This window comes from Tiliqua scincoides, chromosome 2, assembly GCF_035046505.1.
Source record: "Tiliqua scincoides isolate rTilSci1 chromosome 2, rTilSci1.hap2, whole genome shotgun sequence".
In the NCBI taxonomy this organism is placed as follows: domain Eukaryota; kingdom Metazoa; phylum Chordata; class Lepidosauria; order Squamata; family Scincidae; genus Tiliqua; species Tiliqua scincoides.
Window position 1 is genome coordinate 252,558,049 of NC_089822.1, and position 22,961 is coordinate 252,581,009.

The following is a 22,961-nucleotide window of genomic DNA, read 5'->3' on the forward strand; positions in this document are numbered from 1 at the left end:
AGAATGGCTGAAGAAATTGTTTATGCTGATATCAACAACTTCCCTTCTGAACCTAATTCCTCAAGATTCCTCCATCCATCACAACAGCTTAGTAAGTGAGCTTTTGGATTACTTGCAAGAATTTCATGCTTCTGTTTCTTTCTTTTAAAAATCTCCTATTGATGCAGTTGGTTTTGGCATTTTGACATAGGAAGAATTGATCAGAAATTCTCTCATTTTGAGTATATCCATTTAAGACAATGGGTAGCTGAGAAGTGGAAAAAGAGAATATTTTAAGAGACCCAAGACCTTTCAAACAGGGATATAAAGTGATATAATAAATGGGGCAGGAAAAGTGGAATATTGTAATGAGTGGAGTAGGTTTATTAAGCAGAGAAGGAATGAGAAAATATGAAGATTTATCCACATAACAGTTTGTTATATTTGAGAATTTTTAAATATATTTAATATATATTTATATAAATATATTTTTAGATATATTTAATTTCACTATGGTATTTAGCAGCTTGGGGACTGAAAATATGACTGCATGGAATCTGTTTCTTGGCACTGTAATCATGCTAAAGGGAATCTCTTACATATTTGGTGGACATATTTAATTTGTTGAGAAGTAATCCCAAAAATTGAGATAATAGGAATGCTTATTCCATTAGAATCTAAATATTTGCTATTAGAAAATGTGAATTAAGAACAAAAGAGAGAGTGTGGATGATTTTTCATTTGTTAAATGCTGTGGGATGATTTGTACCTTAATTTTAGACACAAAAAGGACATTTTCTCCAAAAATGTCTTCAGTAGTTAACTACCCATCCTGAACCCAAAACATTGTTTCCTTCCTTATTAAGCTAGATACAGGCAGACAATTTGCACCTGTTCTTTAGCTAGTGAACCTGGGACTTTGCTCATAGTGAGAAAACCAACTTGGGGTAAAGAGTGAAAGAGTTGAATCAAAGACAAGGAGGAAAGAGTTTATTTTCTCATAATCAAAGTCATTTCTCCTCACTGTCTATAATGCTGAGATATGAAGAAAATATATTCTGGGAGTAGAAATGAAAAATTATATGCACCGTACTGCACCACAGTCATATATTTTTTTCAGAAGGCTGTTGTGGGGAATAAATATTTAGTGTAAGTAGAAATGTTGTCTGATTATTGGGTCATTTGTATGGGAAATTGGGGGATTTCCATAAAAATCTGTTTAACAGCCAAATCCTCTGCATGTCTATTCAGAAGTAAGACCCATTACAGTCAATGGGACTTACTCCCAGGAAAGTGTGGATAGTATTGGGCTGTAATTCAGCTCTTACCTTGGGACAAAATTACGTCAGTTTAATACCTGGCTCACAGCACACCTGTTCATTGCAACAATTATCAGAGCTCACATTGACCGATTACAGTGTTTCAAAAGCAAACACTGACCAAAAAAAGGGAGGATTTTCCCCACTCAGATAATAAAAGTAGCTATAGTATAATCCTATGTGTTGTACAAAAACCTGTATGAGGTTTTGACTACTTCCCTGCTTGGAGTGGGTGGAGTATTTTGCAATCCTACCATTAATGAAAAAATTTTGACTTTGGTTCTGCGGCTATTCCTCTGGGAAACAGAGTCCCCACCCCATCATTTTGGTCACAAAACAAAAATTTTGATGCCAGAATCGAAAATCAAACCAAAAAAGCCTCTCATTAATCACTGAGATTGAAAACGCCAGTTGATGTCAAATGTACTATCAGTATCTACCCAAATCTACTGAGGAGCAAACTTTAGATTTTGATGACAATTTGGTATACTGGTCAATGCTTAGAGGTGAATGTCCAAGGGAGATAACATTATATCCCTCTTGGATTATCACTGCAACGATTCTCAATCTGCAGTCTGTAACAGAGAGGCACACTTGATATTCCAATTACACTCAGTTTTCTATTTCATAAATTAACTGTTTCTCAACACAGATGCTCCCCAGGGTCCCTGCTGGCACCGTATCTGTTTAGGACTGGGATCTGTTGGGATTCTCATTTTGCTGACGGCTGTGATAACCTTGAGTGAGTATCAGTGTATTGAGCTTTTAGTGGTGTCCAAAGAAAAAAAAAGTCATAGTGCATTTATTACACTTCATTAAAAAAAAAAATCCCACCTCTTTCTAATCTTGTGTATTATGAAATGTAATAACACTTTTTTTGTCAATACTGATGTGAAACTCATGGACATATATTCTTTTTTCTTCTACTTTTTAAAAATAAAGCTTTCCCAAAACCTCACGATTGAATTCATCAGGTGACTGGACAAATTGTTATTTCCCAGAGAAATTTACCTCACATGTTGTTTCAAACAGGGGACGATATACATATAAAATCCCTTCCTCTGAAGGGTACTGCATGTCATCCTATATGCATATCATATCTGCATATCATATATATACACACAGAGTTTCCTTGGGGCCGTTAATGTGTGAACTGCAATATAGTCATCAGTGCATGGGGTGTGCAATATAGTCATCAGTGCATGGGATGTGGCTGTGGAAACATCACAATCATTTCAAGATATTCACCTAGAAACCCAAAAACCAAATCAGGCCCCCAAGTAATGTTTTTATGGCCCATGTTGGACTTACCAAATTTTAAATAAAGTATGGTAAAAACAATTGCCCACATTTTACTTACAGGTTGTTTTAAAGTTTGTTTTTAAGGAGTAGATTCCATGCATTAATGCATCTCTCTGTTTAATTAGTTTTTAATGTAACATGTTCGTAATATTTGCTCCACACTGCTACATAGAACAGAATGTATTGTGGAAACTGCCAACTTGTAAGAGGCAAAATAGAAGTGATGGATGTTACATGTCACACCATGGATCTAATAAACATGCTTAAAGAAAAAAGGATTTTCTAGCCAGAAAAATACTGGTAACAGGAGTTTTATAATAAAGTAAGCAGAGGATAGGACTCCTGTTCCTTGTTAATGTCTGTGTGGAATGACTGTGTAAAAGAGGGAATTTTGACCAGTTTCTCTCATCTACGTGTGGCAACTTGAACCTGCCACTACAGGCTGAGTACCCCTTATCCAAAAATCAGAGATATAGAATATTCCAAAATATGGAACATTTTTTAGCACCAACATGACTTTTTTTTAAAATTTGTTTGCCTGAAGAAATAAAATCAAATATAGTGTTTCATGCACAAACCTTGCTTTATGCACAAAATTATTAGAAATAATGTATAAAATTAACTTCAGGCTATGTGTATAAGGGGCATAAGAAACATAAATGGATTTTGGGCGCAATCCTAACCCCTTATGTCAGTGCTTTCCAATAGGGCCTGTGCTGCATCCTGCAGTTGGGTGTCACTCACAGAGGCCTCCTCAAAGTAAGGGAATGTTTGTTCCCTTACCTCAGAGCTGCATTGCCCTTATGTCAGTGCTGGAAAGCACTGACATAAGGGGTTAGGATTGCACCAAGAGTTATAGACTTGGGCCCCATTCACAAGATCTTTCTTTATATATATGCAAGGTTTCCGAAATAGGGAAAAATTCAATCTCTAAAATACCTCTGCTCCCAAGCACTTCAGATAAGAGATGCCCAACCTGTACAACTACAGGTTGTACAACTAGATGTACAACTAAATATATTGGAATTGATCCATTTTCACAGCGGACCTCCTTTTTTATACTTTCCATATTTTCCTGTTCTTTGGTTCTATATTTGGAATCTGGATAGAGAGAGACGCTCTTTTCCCTCTCACATAACACCAGAGCCAGGGGACATCCACTAAAATTGAGCATTGGGAGAGTTAGGACAGACAGAAGAAAATATTTCTTTACTCAGCGTGTAATTAGTCTGTGCAACTCCTTGCCACAGGAAGTAGTGGTGGCATCTTGTCTAGATGCCTTTAAGAGGAGACTGGACAAATTTCTGGAGGAAAAGTTCATCATGGGTTACAAGTCATGGTAGGTATGCGCAAACTCCTGGTTTTAGAGGTAGGCTACCTCAGATAGCCAGATGCAGGGGAGGGCACCAGAATGCAGATTGTGCCTTGTTGTCTTGTGTGCTCCCTGAAGCATTTGGTGGGCCACTGTGAGATACAGGAAACTGAACTAGATGGGCCTTTGGCCTGATCCAGCAAGGCTCTTCTTATGAACTTTAAACTTGAGCCTATTAAATTAAGTGGCTGTTTTTTGAAAGTTTTGCAGCTGGAGTCTGAGAAAGTAAAGACCAGGGCATATTTTGGCAGCTATGCTGAAACAGTGAAGTGCAATGCCTCTTCAGCTGATTTCCAGTCTCGTCTAAGAAACAGACTCTGCAACCAACAGTGGGGCAACTCTTCAGGTAAATATATGGATTTCAGTTCTGTTTGACTACTCCCTTTTAAACACAGAGATGGTGCCAATAGTTAGCTTTATGTACTTATTGAAAAGAGTTGGAAAATAGCTGAGTTTATTTCCAAGCCAAGCCAACTTTGGAAATTGGTCAATGCTCATAAGTCAGAACTTCCCCTGACCCAGCTCTTTCCCCCTGAATCCCCCCCCCCCCCACTTCTCTGGTGGCAAGCAAAAAAGGAGAGTGGCCCTTTTTCCTCTCCCGGGTGTCCAGCATACTGCATCACAGTGTTCAAGGCCTTAAGTTCCTGTAGTAGCTCTTGGAAAACATGGTTGCAATATGCACAGGGGAAAGAGAGCCAGCAAGGCAGGAAAGGTGTTGTAAGTTGTGGCTGCTTTTCTTAATTGCTTTTTCTTAATTGCCTTTCAATGTAAATCAATCAGGGCTTCAATGAATCAGGGCTTCCTGATCTAAACATGGGAATGTGAAGGTTGTAGAATTTTATAATAGAGAAGCTGAACGCACAACCAAGTCTTGACCTGCTCCATTTTATGCGCAGTCAAGGACTTCATGGGTCATAAAAATAAACATATAGGGAGAGAGAGTAGGAGGTTCTTCTTTGCTTTAATACAGGGGTGCCCAAAACCTGGCCCAGGGGCCACTTGTGGCCCTTGGGGGCTCCCAATCTGGCCTGCAGGGAACCCCCAGTCTCCATTGAGCCTCTGGCCCTCTGGAGACTTGCTGGAGCCCATGGTGGCCCAACACAACTGCTCTCAGTGTGAGGACAACTGTTCAACCTCTCACCTGAGCTGTGGGACGAGGGTGCTGCTTGCTGTTTCATGTCTGTGATGCAGCAGCGGCAGCAAAGGAAAGGCCAGCCTTGCTATGTGCAAGGCCTTTTATAGGTCTTGAACTACTGCAAGACCTTCATTCATTCATATAAGTTCCATCTCTAATATATTCATTTATGTGAATTTATTCAAATTTTAAATGTAAATTAATTATTTTCCCCCGGCCTCCGAACACAGTGTCAGAGAGATGATGTGAACCTCCTGCCAAAATGTTTGGACATCCCTGCTTTAATGTGATTTAAATTTTGCACTTTGGTAAAGTGTATAGCAGCCCAATCCTGAGCTGCCCATTGCACCAGGACTCCTGCGGCACCAAAACAGCTGCCGCAGTATCCTGTGCACAACAGGGCAGCCACCGGCAGCTCCTCGTGGGAAGGGGACTTTCGTCCCCTTCCCCTGAGTAAGGCAAGTAGCCCCGCAAAGGGGCTACTTGATTCTACGGCAACCCTTGGTGCACCATAGAATCAAGAACTTCTGTGTCGCTTCCTCCTCACCCTCTCCCTGCCCTCCCTCCACCTCCCCCGTCCCGGAATGCCTCCTCCCCGCCTTCCCCCACGCCTCCACTCACCTCTCTGCTGCCTGGCAGTCTCCGCGAACACGGAGCCACGGAGCACCAGTAAGCCACTGGTGATCCATCCTGGCAAGTGAGGCTGCCATGGCTCCAACAATGGCTGCTCTGGCATCCTAAGTGTGCCAGGCAGCCACCTCAGGAGAAGGGGACATTCATTCTCTTCCACTGTGTAAGGAAAGTAGCTAAACAATGGGGTACTCAGTTCTGCAGTGGCTATGTGGCCAGTGCAGAATCAAGAAGCCTCATGCCGGAATGTGAGGCCTGACGTGGGGCTCTGGATCCAGCAGAGTTCAGCTCTGCCGGTCCTGCACCCTCCTGCCCCATTCCCTTCCCCACCACGCCTTCCCTCCCCCCCACCTCACAATGTCCACACGCCTCCGCACCTCCCCCCATACCCCAAATTACCACTCGGCCACCCAGTGCTTCATATAGAGCACCTCCAGCTTCTGACCAGTGCTGTTTGAGCACAGGCTCATGCTGGGCCATTTCCGGTGCTGGGCCAGCAATAGGAGTTGCAGACGTGGCCTTACGGCACATTTGCGGCAGTACATGCTGGCAGTGAGCTGGCACGCACTCCATAGGATTGGGCCCTAAATCTCTCATTACTGTCAGATACACTGGATGCAGTGTTTATATATGTATATTGAATATTTTGCATGAATATTTTGGTTGGATTCATTTTATTTCTTTGAAAAATTTATCTTCTGCCTTTTCGATGCAGAAGGAAATGCCCAAGACGGCTTTATTAGTTTATTTGCTTTATAATCTGGTTGTAAAAGATAGAACTCTAACATTTGGGCTGGATTTATACAATTTTGTGTTTTACTTATTTTCTCTTTTTGGATGTATGATATTTTAAAAAATGAAATACATGATATTAGTTGCTCTGTAACATGTTGTTCTCAGAAGACTTTCAGACAATCTTTGAGACCTTCTAGGTTTCGATATTTGCTGACATCTAGAACCTTTGGTCCCAAAGAGAAATATTACTAACAGGACATTCTCTCCCTCCCTCCACAGTGAATTCCACGTGCAGACTGTGCCCGGCACACTGGCACCTTCATAGAGATAAGTGCTACTGGATATCAACAGACGTGAAATCCTGGAATGAGAGCCTAGGGGACTGCTCATCAAGAAATTCTCAGCTGCTAGTGATTGAAGATGAGGTAGAGATGGTAAAGAAAACAACCGTACTTTTCTTATAGTCGCCCGTTTTGGAGCTCTCCTGCACACTTCTTCTCCTTTCCTCTCGCGCCCTTTCTCCCTCCCCCTTCCTGGGGCTCGTTGGCAGGGGCAGTGGGAAGCACATGGCTGAATATTGTGCTGACACAATAGATGCTGGCATCTTGCCTAGATGCTTTTAAGAGGGGATTGGACAAATTTCTGGAGGAAAAGTTCATCATGGGTTACAAGTCATGGTAGGTATGTGCAAGGTAGAGGTAGGCGGCCTCTGATTGCCAGATGCAGGGGAGGGCACCAGGATGCAGGTTGTGTCTGTTGTGTTCCCTGAAGCATTTGGTGGGGCATTGTGAGATACAGGAAGCAGGACTAGATGGGCCTTTGGCCTGATCCAGCAGGCTCTTCTTATGTTCTTATGTGACTGGAAGAAAACAGTTTGGCTTTAGTGCCTCAGCAATGTCTCCAGGCAAGATGCTCCATGTGGGTATCACAATGAAAAAACCCTGTTCCTTGTGCCCATCATCAACTCATCAGATGGAGGGGGAACAGCAGCTGGCTTCTTCTGAAGACCAAAGTATGTGGGCAGGTTCAGAGGAGCAGAGGAGGGCCTTCAGCTGTCCAGCTCCCATTCTGTATAGGGCTTTAAAGGCTAAAACCACCAGTTTGGAGTGGATCTAGAATCAGTTTGGAAGCCGATGAATTTGATAAAATGCAAATATTCCATCAGGGATTCTTAAATCTTTTTACAATATTGATAATGGTGATGATAGGTAATAATGTAATCTAAAAACATTTTTTAAATTGTTTAGTGATTGAGTCCCATACTCCCATCATTTGGTTGCCATACCCCCAGTTAAGAATCCCTGTATTGATCTGGCCGACCAGATGGCACCACCATCTTGCATCCACCAGCTGGCGTTTTATAGCCTTGTCTTCTTCCTCTGGATATACAACTTGTAAGGCATCAGCAGAGTTCAGGGGTCTTGAATGTCTGACCAGGGTCTCAGAACCAACAGTGTTCATTGACTCACAAATAGTCCAGAATGCACTGCAACATTGGCATAAGCAGGCAGGCCTGACTTCGATCGTGCCGCTTGGCATAAGTGCATATACAGTCTATGAAAGGGAATAATAGAAAATAATTCAAGAAATCACTTCTTGTCACAAAAAAGGGGGAGAGACAGCAGTTGTTTTGTCCCTCAGTTTAGGAATCTGCGCTTCCTGGGGCTGAGTTTTAGATTATACAGTCCTTGTACAGATTTGTGTGCAAAACACCCACAATGCCATCTCATGAATTTCTGGGGGTGTGCAGACAGAAGGACTGTCTTCTTTTGGTTTTCATGCTTGGACTATTCTCAATGCATTTGATGCTACTGTTTTGAGCATATTTTCACACTGGTTCATCTTTGTGTTGTTAGCTGCCCTGAACAACTTCAGAGTGGAGGGGAAAGGCAGGATATATATATTTAAAATAACTATTGATCCAATAGTGCCCCCTGAGATGGCACAAGTCAGAGGAGACTGGAGTGGTCTGAAGCCACTCCGAGCTCCCCGGGAACGGGGCTTGGGATACAGCATAAGTGCTGGATCCCAGCCTTGCCTCCCACTCCCCACCCACCCACCTCCAGGGTTGCCTACTGCCCGCCCTCCCCCCACCCAGGAACAACTCCCTCCCGCCTCCTCCCCACCCAGCCCAGAGGCTTGCGTCAGCCCAGCAAGGAAGCTAGCGTGGAGGCTTGTGTTAGTCACCACAGGCCAGTGTACCTCCATGTGCTGGCCTCCTGTCAAGGAGGCACAAACATGCCTTATGGCACGTTTGCAACCCTCCTGGGCCGGTGCAAGGGACTTGCACCAGCCCAAGTGTGCCTCAGGATTGTGCCCTTAGCTGATTCCAAACTGACATGAACTAGGGGCAGCCATTCCCAGCCCACCATCAGTGCTTTCTGGTTGTCAGGGACCCCCGACCCAACCAGGGCCCTGACTTACTGTACTGGGGGGGGCTGGGGCAGTGGGGGCAAGAGCTCAGGCAGAGACCTGGAGAGCGCTTGTTAGTCCCCCACCTGGAGGACTAACAGAGGTGAACAGTGAGGAGGGAAAGAGAAGGCTGGCCATAGAGCCGGGCGGGGCCAGGGGATTTCCTTCAAAGTCAATAGAGACATGTACCTGCAAAATGTATACAAGTAATTTTCAACAGAGCAGAAAGTGTCCATTTCTGAAGTCTGTGTAATCAAGTTCTGTTAAATGGAGGGTTCAGGGTATCATTGTGATTAGTGCTACACCTGAAGCTGGACAATAACCGACCAAAGCCGAAACCAGATCAGAAAATATTAACACGGCAATTTTGATAATTTTTTAAAAAAACAAGAACAAGACGCTTCACCTACATTTCAATCGAACACTGCAGGAATAGCAAAATTTTTCAAAAATCAATTATTTCATGCAAACAAGGGACTCACTTTTATTGCCAATTTGAGCACAAAACCAATTTTAACACTTCTAAGCTAACCAATTTTAACACTTCTAATTTTAACACTTTCTCTCCTGAGTGGGTTCGCTGTTGCCTAATAAAACTTCCATTCCAACTGAAGGCCATTCTACACTCCTGGCACTTATAGGGTTTCTCCCCTATGTGGGTTCTATTATGCCTTATACGATCACCATGTCAATTAAAGATCATTCCACATTACTGGCACTTATAGGGTTTCTCTCCTGTGTAGGTTCTATGATGATGTATAAGATTACCACTCCTATTGAAGGCTCTTCCACACTCATGGCGCTTATAGGGTTTCTCCCCTGTGTGGGTTCTGTGATGACATATAAGATGACCACACTGATTAAAGGTCATTCCACACTCCTGGCACTTATAGGGTTTCTCCCCTGTGTGGGTTCTCTGATGATGTTTTAGATGGCCACTCAGATGGAAGGCTATTCCACACTCCTGGCACTTATAGGGTTTCTCCCCCGTGTGGGTTCTCTGATGACGTTTTAGATGGCTACTCCAATTGAAGGCCATTCCACACTCCTGGCACTTATAGGGTTTATCCTCTGTGTGGGTTCTCTGGTGGATCTTAAGTACGTTATTCTGACTGAAGGTCTTTCTGCAGTCTTGGGATTTAGAGGGCTTTTCCCTTCCATGGACTTTTTCCTCTGAAGACTAAGTCTGCTCCTTCTTTCTTCCAATTTGGTTCCAAACCGATGCTGTTGAAATAACAAATGCAGTAAGAGACGAAAGGAAGAAACTTCAGCTAGTAAGGGAATTGTGATGTCCATGACCCCTGAGTCAAGAGGGAGAGAACTATCTAATGGCAATCAGTCTAATGGCTGTGCCCCCCCCCACATCGCTGGGAAAAAGATCCAGATCACACAGCAGATGACTATGAAGACAGAGCCCTCAGTCTTGCATCATGCCACTGCCACCACAGTGCTGGCACTGATTTAACCCCTTATACCGAGTTCTCCCATAATGGCATTTGTCGCCCCATTCTTTTTTCCAGTTTAGGACCCACCTCCCTTGCGTTCCAGGCACTTGGGCAACCAGGACTCCTGCCTTGGGTGAGACACAATTAGTCTCTCACTTGTGATCCACCTAAAGCTCTTAATAAGTACAAACAGTTGGCACTTATGTGGGTCAACAGAATTATTCAAAAATCCTATAGGTGAATAAAATAGTTCCTGCCTATATAAAATGACATCATCTAATGCACACAAATACCTATGGACAAACAGGAAAACAAAGGGTTAATGTAGCTAAAGGGTCTATAGTTGCTCAGGTAGAGGAAGTGAAGAGAAAAGGATGACAGTCTGCTGGGTAATCCAGAGACAAGACAGTAGTTCAGGGGAGAGGAGGAGGGGAGAGAGAGCGGAGGGGAAGAGAAGCAGAGCAATCAGGAACAATCCAATTGGGCATATATAGTGGTAAATCTCTTGATTGACTGCCATAAAAGCCACTGTGATGTTGTTATTGTCAAGTTCTGTGGAGCCACCTGCACAAATAGAGTCTCCGTGCACACATCAAGGGCTCCCAAGGCCCTGCAGGAGCAGGTAAGGGGGTGGAGGGGGCAGTTTGGGGGAGTATCCAGGTGTTGAGCTGGGAGGGTAGGTGGAAGTTTGGGGGCAGGAAGGGGTGCATCTTGGTTTGGTTTTTGGGCAGTTTGGAGGCAGAAGGGGATGCATCTTGGCAGCAGCAGTTCATGCCAGGATCCTATCCCCCTTTCCTGACCCAGACCTGCCCCCAGGGTTCATTGGATTTATGCCACCAAATAGTCAGGACAAGTCTGAGAAGATCCATTGGCAGGCACGTGGCCTACTAGAAGGTAAATACAAATACAGGTGTGCACTGCTTAACAACTGTTTGCTTAACAACGGACAAAATATATGATGGTGGTCAAAGCACAACAAAGAGGCTCTTAATGTGGCAGTCAGGTCTTCCATAGCCTGCAGCAGAGTGTTTACACAACAAAGAGGCTCTTAGTTCAAAGAAGAGGAAATCTATCTATAATAGCCTATGCAGCCTGCTAGTTTCTGGTAGAGAGTGTCTGTTTACACAGCAAAGGCAATAGATTGGGCTGAGTGTTTGCTTAATGACCTAATCACATAACAACAGGGATCAGAGAACATATCCCTGCTGTTAAGTGGTGTACACCTGTATTGAAGAAAGATAAGGTGGTAGAAAGCAGGGGTTGTTACCCGACCCTGAAGACATAGGAGGTTTCCTTTCTCTGGAGGAACGTTTTTAGATACCTGTTACTGTCCACAAAGAGGATGGAGTTATCAGGCACCAGGTTAACTGTTCCTTGTGCTTCAAGACAAGGCATTTCTTCCTAATTTTCGGCACCTCAGTTCATCCTGCATAGCCCATAGTGGGCTCAGCAGAGTCAAATACAGAGATAGGAACCAAAGGGAGCTTGGAGGGTCCTTCCAAACCTCCCCTCCCCTCTTAGTTTAAGGCAGAAATTTCCCAAAATTCTGCTCTAGAGTTCCCACCTGTAGCAGAGTTCTGGGCCTCAAGGAGAATTTTCAGTAAGGAGAAGCTAGTAAAGCGATTCCCCCTCTTGGGGGAATAATCCCCCTTATAATCCCCCTATTATAAGGCCTTAGGGCAGCCATTTTCAACCACTGTGCCATGGCACACTGGTGTGCCACGAGTGGTCTACAGGTGTGCCATAGGAATTTGGGAGAAGGTCATTTATTAGTAGGGCCAATGGGGGATGTGAGCCTCCCACTGGTAGCATGGTGTGCTTTGTCAATTGCCAAAAACTTGATGGTGTGCATTGACAATTTTTGTGCCTTGTCAGTGTGTCATGAGATGAAAAAGTTTGAAAATCGCTGTCTTAGGGGATATCTGAGGCAGGGTGGACACCAAAGCCTATCATAGGCCTAAATGAGGTCTACAAAAAGCCTACAAATTAAAATTTCACTAACAAGGGGAAATAATGTGTTCGACTACCCCATCTCTCACTCAAAACTGTAAGAACATAAGAACAGCCCCACTGGATCAGGCCATAGGCCCATCTAGTCCAGCTTCCTGTATCTCACAGCTGCCCACCAAATGTACCAGGGAGCACACCAGATAATTATGTACCATAATTCATGCTTGAGGGAGAGGATTGTAATGTAATTAATTAAATGAATGAGGCACCTCATTAAACTGGTATTGTTTAACATCTTACCAAGGATGCAATATTTAATTCTGGAAGGCAATTGCTTCATCAATATGGACTCCTAGACTGAATATGGCAACGAAGTTGGTGAGGCCACCTATAGCTTTCAAATGTTCTTTTGTGTCTCTGTTCCACGTTAGGAAGTTATGTAGCTTTGGGGCTACTCTCCTCATCAGGAGACCCAGATCTGGTTTGGCCAGGAGGGTGTGGGGCCATCAGGTGTAGCAGCAGCCATGCCCAGGTCATGCAGCCTGGCAACATCCAATGGGGCAGAGGTTCCTAACTGGCAATTCAATTCCAAAGGATCCTCCTTACCTACAAAGGTCACATTTTCATAATTCTCCATCATGACAGCCTCATATAGGAACCTTTGGCATGGAGTCAGCAGAGGCCACTCTTCACTGCTGAAATACACAGCTATCTCCTTGAATGAATGAAGACCCTGAAAGGAGAAATGTCCTTTTGGCAATATGAACCTACCTGGGCCATGACTGCAATCCAAAGGGAGGTTTGTATTCCAGTTTCCATGAAAGGACAAAACATTTATACATTTGAAAACACATTTTCACACACAGTCCCTTTCAACTTTGCATGTCCATCTTTGGGGCTTCCAGATCCAATGAAGATTCCCATGTTTCCTGAAAGGAGGCTCCAAGGATCTTTTCCTTCCATCCCAGCTACCATTGTATTGTATTGGCAACCTTCAGTCTCGAAAGACTATGGTATCGCGCTCTGAAAGGTGGTTCTGGCACAGCGTCTAGTGTGGCTGAAAAGGCCAATCCGGGAGTGACAATCCCTTCCACACCGGGAGCAAGTGCAGTCTGTCCCTGGTCTGTCTCCCTGGCTATGGGCCTTCCTTCTTTGCCTCTTAGCCTCAGACTGTTGGCAAAGTGTCTCTGTTTTCTGTTGCATGGTGCAGAGTTGTCGATCCGCTTGTCGGTTTTCACCCTAAACCCCACGCACCCCGTGAGGTTAACGGACCGTGGCGAGGCAACACCTTACTGGCTGGGGACTGCCCAGCTTAAGGCGGGCGGTAGCTGCCCAATGAGATGCAATGATCTCTCCCACCGTCGGAAGCAGCCCCTGGCGTCATGCTCTACGCCAATCGAGCAAAGACTTATAACCGGTAAACTGCTGCTTCCCGTGTTATGCCGACGCCGTATGGCGAAGTTGGAGTGTCCTCTCCAGTGCGCGAAGCCTGGGTAAAGAAGGTATGGAGGATAGGCTGTTACCCATGCAGCAAATCCCCCCTCTCCACGTCGCTGGAATGGTCCAATGGAAAGGCAGAAGCCAATACGGTTGGTTCCAGCGGCGTCGCAGGAGTTGCCAGAACGTGACTGTGTTCAGCCATGAACTGCCTAAGGGACTCCGGCTCCTGATTTTGCCTCGAGGTTGACTCCTGAAGCCTTTTCCACAACTGGATGTAGCCACAAGGCAGTGGAGGTTTGAGGTCAGAGTTTCCTTCTCTTAGATGAGCTGCCTTCCTAGGCTGACGAGTCCCATCTACCCGGTGGCTGTTTAGTCGCCTCTTACGACAAGTACAGCCAAACTGAGGGCCTATTCTTAGCTACCATATTGATGCTACAATCTTATACACACAAGCCCAGAAGTGAGGCTCAGTGCTTATAACAGGGCGTATTCCCAGGAAAGAACCTTGTGTATTGTATAGCTGCTTTCACACATGCACACAGAAGGGGGAAGCAATGGCGTGCAGGGATCTCTTGGATCTCTTGTTGAAGATCATAGCAGGTCTACATACTATGGCAAAAATTCAGGTGTACCCAAGTTTACTGAAAGTGCTTAAGAACCCAAATGGTGTTTCAACTTGGACTTACTATTCTAAACCACTCATAATATACAGGGGGACTTCTACCACCAACATGCATACACAGCAGAGCCCTCAACAAAGTTAGCCGGAAGGAGGTGAAAAGAAGAGGGGAGGAGAGAGAAGCTGCTCCAAAGGAGTACAGAGGTGAGGAAAATGCAGGAGGAGAAGGGATGCAGGTAGAAGAGCAGGGCTTTCTAGAGGAACCCTGGAGAAGGAAATGAAGTCTTTAGAGTATGGGGGAGAATTTCAGGGGGATTAATAGGAAGTAAACAAGGATAGTAGAGATTGACCAGACTGAGACAAAAAGGCTGTGGGTGGAAACCTTACAGGAGGAGAAGTCCAAGCTGCAAATTCCCCTTACTTGACTTGAATGAACAGCAGCCATTTCTGTTCCCACAGGGTTTGGTTTGCTTTAATTCTGTTTCTCTGCTATCTGTCAGGAAGAGAAAGGAGACCGGTATGAGTTTTTTTAACCTTGTGTACCTGCTTCATGTACATGCTTGAATTCCTTTCCACTATTTGAGGTGATGGCTGCAGAAGGAGATTGGGCAGATTCACAGAGGAATGAGAGGAATGGTCTATGAGACCAGATGGCTAGAAGCTGTCTTCAAATGTAGGCTGCATTTATTTTTCTCCTTCCAAAGGCAGAAGCATTAGAGAGCTGTTTATTCCCCTCCTTCAAGCACACTAGGGTCCCGTTCATGCTTGCCAAGCTAGTTGTTTCTCTTCCAAGCTCAATGTTAGAAAACATGGTGGCCTCCATGCTTTTCAGTTCAATGACTAGACTCCATTTTGTCGTTTGTGAATAGGATCGCGATGGACACATGCTAGTGACTTCACTTCTGGCTATTTTCTAACCGGACAACGAATGCCGCTGTTGTCTTGGCTGGGAGGAAGGTTGGGAGAGGAGCTTTGCCCCTCTGCACTGACACTGGGGAGGTGTGTGTCCAGCAATTTTAATTCTTAATCATCCTGATATCTGGCTCATGAGAACAGACTGGAGTTCTGTGCAGCTGTGGGGAGGCTCGCAGAGGGGACTGCCAGCACAACCCCCTGGTAAGTTTAACCCCCTGGTTTCCACTGAGAATGGCCCATTTCTGGTTCCCCTGGTGGGTTATGACCCACCGGTTTGGGAACCACTGATTTGGTATGTTGGGCCAATAGAGGATCTAGCAGTCACTGGGGGGATTGGAACCCCCAGGGGGCTGCAGGAGGTCCTGAGCCAGGCGCTGGGGCTGCCAGTCCAGCCAGGCCCCCTCACAGCTGCAGGAGAGTCCAGGAGGCCCTTTGCGGGGCTCCCAGTGCAGCCTGTGCAGCCACAGAGCCTCTGCTCAGCCTCTCCCCGCAGGCAGGGACTGCCACTTCCAGGCCTTGCAGGGCCTCCACTCCTGCTCCCAGGTGACCCTCACTGGGCTCAGGCCTCCCACTCCCTCCTCTCCCAGCCTGTGCAAGGCCTTCCCTTCCGGGCCCTGAGCCCAGAGCACAGCAGGGCCTGCTGGGATATGGAGTTCTGGGCCCAGCAGACCCACCAACCTCACTCTCTCTCTCTCTTTCTCTCTCTCTCCTGCACAGACTGTCACTCATTCTCCCTGCTCAGCCCACCATTTCCAAGCCCTTTTCCTTCTCTGGCAAGCGGATCTCAGAGTTTCCTGCAGGCACCAGAGTCTTTTCCAGCCACGTCTCTATTCACAGTGGATTTCCCAGGAGGGGCTGAGAGTTCCTATTCCAGGAAGGCTTTGCTCAGCCCTGGTCCCTTCAGCCCTGGCTTTCCCCCAAGAAATCTTGGTTGAGGTTTCCAGGAGCGGCAAAGTTGGGGGACTGGGATCAAGGCTCCCCCCCATCCCATATTCCAGCCACCTGAGCACTGGGAGAGCAGCAGCTGTCATTTGTGCCTTTGCCTACCCCTCTGGGTGCCTGGTGGGCCTTCCTCCTGGGAGTGGGTGCCCCAGCACAGCCCTGCTCCTTTTGGAACCTGCTGGCAACAAAGTCCTTCAGCTGTGACTCACTCTCTCCTGCCTGCCTTCTCTCCGGTGCAGAGCCGGGAGGCACATGACGAAAACGATGGTCTTCTTGGCCTTTGTTGCCTGTGACCCCAGAGCAGGCTGCTGGCCTCCCACATGTCTCCAGATCTCTTTCCTTACAGACCCTGTAAAAGGCTGCCCTGTTTGGGGATAGGAAAGTGTAGGACCTTTATCTTGGGGATGGGGGGAAGCCTTGATCCCAGTCCCCCAACTTTGCCGCTCCTGGAAACCAAATTCCAAGATGAATTTTATCAGGGGGTACCAAGTTTCTTTTGGACCCTTCCCTTTTCCATTGGATCATAACTTCCAAATTAATTGGATCAGAATTTCTACAAATTAAAATATATAAAACCATGTAGGCTTGCACAAAATGTGAGTGCTAGTCTTCACACAATCTACGCAAACATTTTCTGAGATCCCACAAAATTTCCAGCTGCCCTCCTTTGGCTTCCAGGCCCCTTTTTTGACCCCAGGCCCAGTGTACCCCCTGCACCCCCCCCCCCATGGGCCCTGCTGGTTCCAGCAAGCTCATGGAGAAGAAGTGAAGCTGCAATAGCAGAAACAAGAGAAGAAGACAACAGTGTCCAAGGCCAGGTGAGAGCCACCACTTGGAGGAGCCAACAGATTGCCTTTTGAGGTGGCCACAGCACAGCACTCTGATGACAGGCAGATTACCCTTTAAAAAGAGAGGAGAGGAAGCAGGTTGTTGCTCATAGAAGGTGGCTGGCTCCTTCTCCTGCTCAGGCAGTTTGGCTTTAGTGCCAAGAGAACACCCCCTCCTGCACCATTTTGTAGTCAGGGAAGATTCCTTATTTTCCAAGGACTTTGTAGTAAGTGCTCATGGAGATTTGCATTTTCTTCCTCTCTCCCAGTGCCTGCCTCTTTTATTTTATGGGGGGAGGGTGATCACCTTCTGTGTTTGCAGGAGTAGCCAGGAAAAGGTAGTCATCTGGCAGCATTTACTGAACACTATTAGGATTCATTTTCCTCTGAGTGAGGTGGCAGCTGTTGGTCTCAATGCCTCCTTGCACTGTTTGCCACTGGTGGGTTTTCTACCCCCTTGTTGGAGAGTACTGTATCTTGTTTGGGTGAATGTGTGTGGCTTTTTCGACTGAGCCAGTTTCTTGCTAGGGCAAGCAGCCTAGATGCTGGGAGCACCTGAGGCTGAGTTTATTGCTATGGTGGTTTTGTTTTGCGGCCTGTGTGTGACCTAGCCTCCTGTTGTGCTCAGAGGCTCAGAAGCAGTTTGACTAATGGAAACAACTGGGGTGTGATAGGAGGTGTTAGATCTGGCCACCTTTTCCATTGTGACAATTTTGTGGCAGGTCTGGGCTAGCTTGCTGTTGCTAGCAAGCTGTGTGGGTGTCGATGGCTATTCGGGGTAATGGTAAATGAGAGCGCCTGCTACATTTCTGGTTGTGCGGTTCAGGTTTGCTGCCTGAGTCTGGGCTTGCAAACTTACAGGCATCTTGAATGCTGGGAACATTTGAGACTGGCAGTAGGTGTTAGGTTTGGCTATCCCTTGCCTAGAGGTGTTGTTGAGGATAGCAAACATTTTCATTGCTGTGATCGGTTTGGGTGTGCTAGTAGAATTTAGTCCTGCTAACTCTTGTCAGGGGGCATTCTTGTAATGGTGAATTTTGTTTCATGGGTTACATGTGGGGGCTGGTATACTCTTGTGGCAGAACAGTCAGCAAGCAGCTCAGCAAGTCTCATGTATGGTTATTGCTGGGAGCAACTTGGAAAGGTACTTCATTAAGGTTTTCTGATTATTTCTTAGAGCACTGGTTCTCAAACTGGTGGGTTGCAACCCACCAGCTTGTGTAAAGGTTCCCCTGCCCCATAAGGGGAGGCGAGGGGGGTACTTTCCACTTACTTGTAAGTAGGTAGATCTGCTGGAGGCTGCAGGAGGTGCAGGGAGCCCTGCGCAGCCCTGTGCAGGGCTCCCCGAATGTTCAAATGGAGCGATCACGAAGCACTTCCTGTTTACTGGGAACAGCTGGGGTGTGATAGGAGGTTTAGGTCTAGCCACCTTTTCCATTGTTGTGGCAGTTTTGTGGAATGTTCTCCTTTTGAACATTCCACGCCTTGGGGAGCCGTGTGGAGGGCTGCACTGGGCTTCCCATACCTCCTGCAGCCTCCAGCAGACTTACTTACTTACAAGTAAGTGGAAAGCACCCCCCTCGCCCCCCTTAGTGACACGATCCTGGGGATTGCATCTCTGCCCTAATTCCTCCTCCGCAAGGTAAAGCTCCTTCAAAGTTTGATAACCACTTCCTTAGAGGAATGATCTTTGGATGGCACGCCCAAGAGCAGGGCTGGCTTTAGCTCAATTGGGCCGATTTGATCCAACTGGGTTCTGTGGTGGGGGGGGAGGCTGTGCTGCAGTGGAGAGCAGGTCGCCCACCTTCAGCTGGCACTTTGCATGGATGTGAGCATTCACTGTGGAAACATTATTGAAATAGTGCATAGATTCCCCCGCCCCCCCAATAATTTGCAGAATAGCATAAGCAGGCAGGCTCTGGTGCTTAGGAGCATCAGGGTTTTCCTCCACGAGCAGGCAAAAACAACTCTAGCAAAAGAATAATAGTGATTTGTAAACATTCAAATGGTTTACTTCTTTTATGGTACAGGACTTCATTAAAAAACTTGCACAGAGTACACAGTCGTATTGGATTGGACTTTTCCGATCATTACCAAAGAAGAAATGGACATGGATTACAGGCTCAGAGTTCAACAGGAATCAGTGAGTATCATTTCCACTGTACCCATCATTGTCATGTGCGTGTGGTCTTTTAAAGCAGAAAAACATGGAGTTTTTAGTGTTGAGGTGCCCAGTTGTGCAATGGAGATATCCTCTTTTGTTCAAATGAATGTGTCAACATCCACATCAGAGAGGGAGAACAGGGGCACAGCAAGACAAGAAATACAAGGAATGGGAGAAAAAGTCTATCTTGAGAAATGGAGGCAGCCCAGGTCTTCTCCATAAGCACTAATAGGTATTAGTACAATCCAAACATGGGGAAGTGAAACTTACACACTACTAGGTCCCAGTAGTAGGTCACCCAGTTCAGTGGACAGAATTCCTAAGTCTCAGTAGTAAGCCCCCCACCCCCCAATTCTAGTTTAGTGTGTGTCTAGAAAACACGGCCTTGAACCAAGTCTGGATCAGCATGGCATTGTTTGGTGAAATTAACAGTATCGTGAGCAAACGCAAGTCTGGAGCTTAGAAGAAAAAATAAAAATAAAAAGGCCAGGCAAGTTTATTTCACCTGGGCTTTGTTTGAAACTCATCACATAGTAATGGGGGAGATAGTGAAAGCCTGTCCTTGGATGCCAGTGCATTATTATTAGAAGAAAAAGCAAATAAGGAGGGCTGGTAGAAGTAGAGAACACAGTAGCACTACTCAAAGTAAGGATGTCAGAGGGTGATGACATCTGGTTTGTAGGATAATCTAGAAGGGGGGAGGCAATCAGGCATCTTGCCCTGGGCCTAATGCCAGCTCTCCGCAGCCCTGAATGAAGGCCATATTTTGTTAGCACAGAGAGCTTCCCTTCCCCAATTCAACTTCCAATAGAAAACAGCTATTTTCCCAAATACTCATAAAAGCTTAGTTTATTGTAAACTCAGTATAGACTGCATCATACTCCTGATAATCAGAGCCTCTTATGATTATTCTCCAAGCTCTCAGGATCACCCCAATCTTGTTACCTGCCTTGTTAATATCCTCCCCCCGCCAGCCTCCCCCCTCCCTGAAACGTCTCCTCCCCGCTCCCATCCCTGCCCCTGCTTAATGTGCCATGGCTCAGCGGTCTGGGAGACTGCCGAGCCACTGAGGCTGTACGACTGCCCCATGCTAGCCCAGCCCCGGCCAGCGCTGGGCTAGCACGGGCAGGAGCCCGGTGGAGAGGCTTGCAAACGTGCGTTATGGCACCTTTGCAACAGTGCTCAGTGGCACAAACCCCTGCCGCCAAGCACAGGATTGGGCTCTGACCTGGCAACAGTGACAATAGCAGCGATGACTTGGAAGTTTCCCTGGTCCCTGCCAGAACATTGCTAGGTAGCAGCTCATAGGCAGATGCTATGGGAAATGTAACTTTCAGCAGTGAATCTGCCATTCACTGAATGAGACGAATGCCCTGCCCTGCATGCCTCTAGGACTGCGCAGAAGCCTTACTTAGGCTCCTGACGCAGTCGGAAACTGTGCTTCCAATTTGCCAGCAGCTCGGTTTAAGACTGTGGGGAAACCTCAGGAAGCTTCCCTGGTTGGTCCTGGAGCTGCACAAGGCTCCATTTCACTCCAGGTGAGTGGCTGGGGTTTTTGTGTGTGGGGGACGGACGCCATTGCGGACCTTTGCCCTGGGACACCTTCAGGGGAGGTCCACCACTGAACTTTCCCAGGGCCTTAAAAGCCTTCCTGTGAGGTCTGAAGTCATTACTCTTTCGAAAAGCCTTCTGACTTTAGTAAATTGTTTTTGATGTTATGTCTGCTGTTTTATTGGTGGCTTCTATTAATTATTGATGGCTTGTTTTATTGGCACTGTCCTGGTGATTGATTGCCACTTCGTTAGGTTTTAACATTGTATAAGATTTTATATTTATTTTGGTGGTTATTTATTATGTACTTTATAGTTTAATTTTTGCCATATGTATTTTTAATATTATTGTAAGTCACTTTGGGTGCCCTTTTGAGAGAAAGGCGGGATACAAATTGGATACATAAATAAATAAATACCAGGAGCCCTAGGATATATAGCTTCCCAGTGTCAGATGTCCATACAAAGGTCTCAGGCACCCTCAGAAAATTATTTTTTCGAGGCGCCTGTGTTGTATTTACAGATCAGGAGAGAGATCTTGGGGTGGTGGTGGACAGGTCGATGAAAGTGTCGACCCAATGTGCGGCGGCAGTGAAGAAGGCCAATTCTATGCTTGGGATCATTAGGAAGGGTATTGAGAACAAAACGGCTAGTATTATAATGCCGTTGTACAAATCTATGGTAAGGCCACACCTGGAGTATTGTGTCCAGTTCTGGTGGCCGCATCTCAAAAAAGACATAGTGGAAATGGAAAAGGTGAAAAAGAGAGTGACTAAGATGATTACGGGGCTGGGGCACCTTCCTTATGAGGAAAGGCTACGGCGTTTGGGCCTCTTCAGCCTAGAAAAGAGACGCCTGCGGGGGGACATGATTGAGACATACAAAATTATGCAGGGGATGGACAGAGTGGATAGGGAGATGCTCTTTACACTCTCACATAATACCAGAACCAGGGGACATCCACTAAAATTGAGTGTTGGGCGGGTTAGGACAGACAAAAGAAAATATTTCTTTACTCAGCGTGTGGTCAGTCTGTGGAACTCCTTGCCACAGGATGTGGTGCTGGCGTCTAGCCTAGACGCCTTTAAAAGGGGATTGGACAAGTTTCTGGAGGAAAAATCCATTATGGGGTACAAGCCATGATGTGTATGCGCAACCTCCTGATTTTAGAAATGGGTTATGTCAGAATGCCAGATGCAGGGGAGGGCACCAGGATGAGGTCTCTTGTTATCTGGTGTGCTCCCTGGGGCATTTGGTGGGCTGCTGTGAGATACAGGAAGCTGGACTAGATGGGCCTATGGCCTGATCCAGTGGGGCTGTTCTTATGTTCTTATGTTCTTATGTTGCCATGGCAATATTGGCAATAGTGCCATGGCAATAGTGCCAGAAGTGTAGGAAATCATTCAGTCACACTCTTGCCACAGCAGCAGTAGACAGTCAAGTGGATGGATGTAGGAGGGCGGAACTCTTCTTTGACTCTGGGTACTGTAACTACCACAGGACATCAGAATAATGGTTCAGGCCTACATATCATGAGCCTGCCAACTTTGTGTTCAGATCCAGGTCTTTATGAATTTGGGCAACATTACCATCTCCTTTCTTCCACAGTTTCCAAGAACCGAAGGATGCTGAAGGAATGGATTGCGGTATTATAAAGAATAAAATTCTGTCCGAGAAATGCAACGCTGTATTTAAGTGGGTTTGCCAGCAAGGCAGTGTCTTGCTGTGATATTTTTATTTGGTTCTTATACAAAATTAAAATATTTTTTTTTGTTCTATGCTAGAAAAACAAAATAAAAATGCATAAAAATGCAATGGAGATTATGTATGGAACATCTCTTGTGTCCTCAGTGCCTCTTTGTGAAATGTATGATAGCAAACTGGTGAGATATTCTGCCTTTATTTCTTTGACTCTTGAAAGGTTAGATTGATGTCTTCGTTGTGCTTGGAGGAAAGAGAAACACGTGTTCCTATCAGGCAACAGACCTGCTACCTCATCCCAGATCCCCAGAGAGTTAATCTTCTCCCCCTCTGCTTCCAGGCTTCTGACCTCACTCACTTACTCACTCTCACTCTTTCTGCCTCTGCCCACCCCCACAAACCACTACTTGTGTATTTACTCTCACAGGAACTCTTCCGTAAGCCTCTTTCCTTTGGCTGGGTTGAGCTGTGAACCCTCTTCCTTGCCCTGGCTTGTGGCTGATGATTAATTGCTTCCGCATTCC

The 22,961-nt window shown here is 46.0% G+C and overlaps 1 protein-coding gene across 1 annotated transcript; it reads left to right on the plus strand.

The window, feature by feature from the left end:
- The first annotated feature begins 3 nt into the window (after positions 1-3).
- On the plus strand, positions 4-22,465 carry LOC136639056 (killer cell lectin-like receptor subfamily F member 1). The gene is made up of 6 exons (XM_066613083.1): positions 4-91; positions 1,990-2,040; positions 4,175-4,318; positions 6,752-6,906; positions 19,053-19,165; positions 22,345-22,465. The coding sequence occupies exons 1-6, from the start codon at positions 4-6 to the stop codon at positions 22,463-22,465; spliced, it is 672 nt and encodes a 223-aa protein (XP_066469180.1).
- Positions 22,466-22,961: the final 496 nt, after the last annotated feature.

What these genes read in the sequence shown, in the direction of transcription:
- LOC136639056 (XM_066613083.1), top strand. Translation starts at nt 4, where the DNA reads ATGGCTGAAGAAATTGTTTATGCTGATATCAACAACTTCCCTTCTGAA. An exon ending in CCATCCATCACAACAGCTTA is followed by an intron (nt 92 to 1,989) that starts GTAAGTGAGCTT and finishes GTATCTGTTTAG; the next exon opens with GACTGGGATCTGTTGGGATT. An exon ending in TTGAAGATGAGGTAGAGATG is followed by an intron (nt 6,907 to 19,052) that starts GTAAAGAAAACA and finishes TTTATGGTACAG; the next exon opens with GACTTCATTAAAAAACTTGC.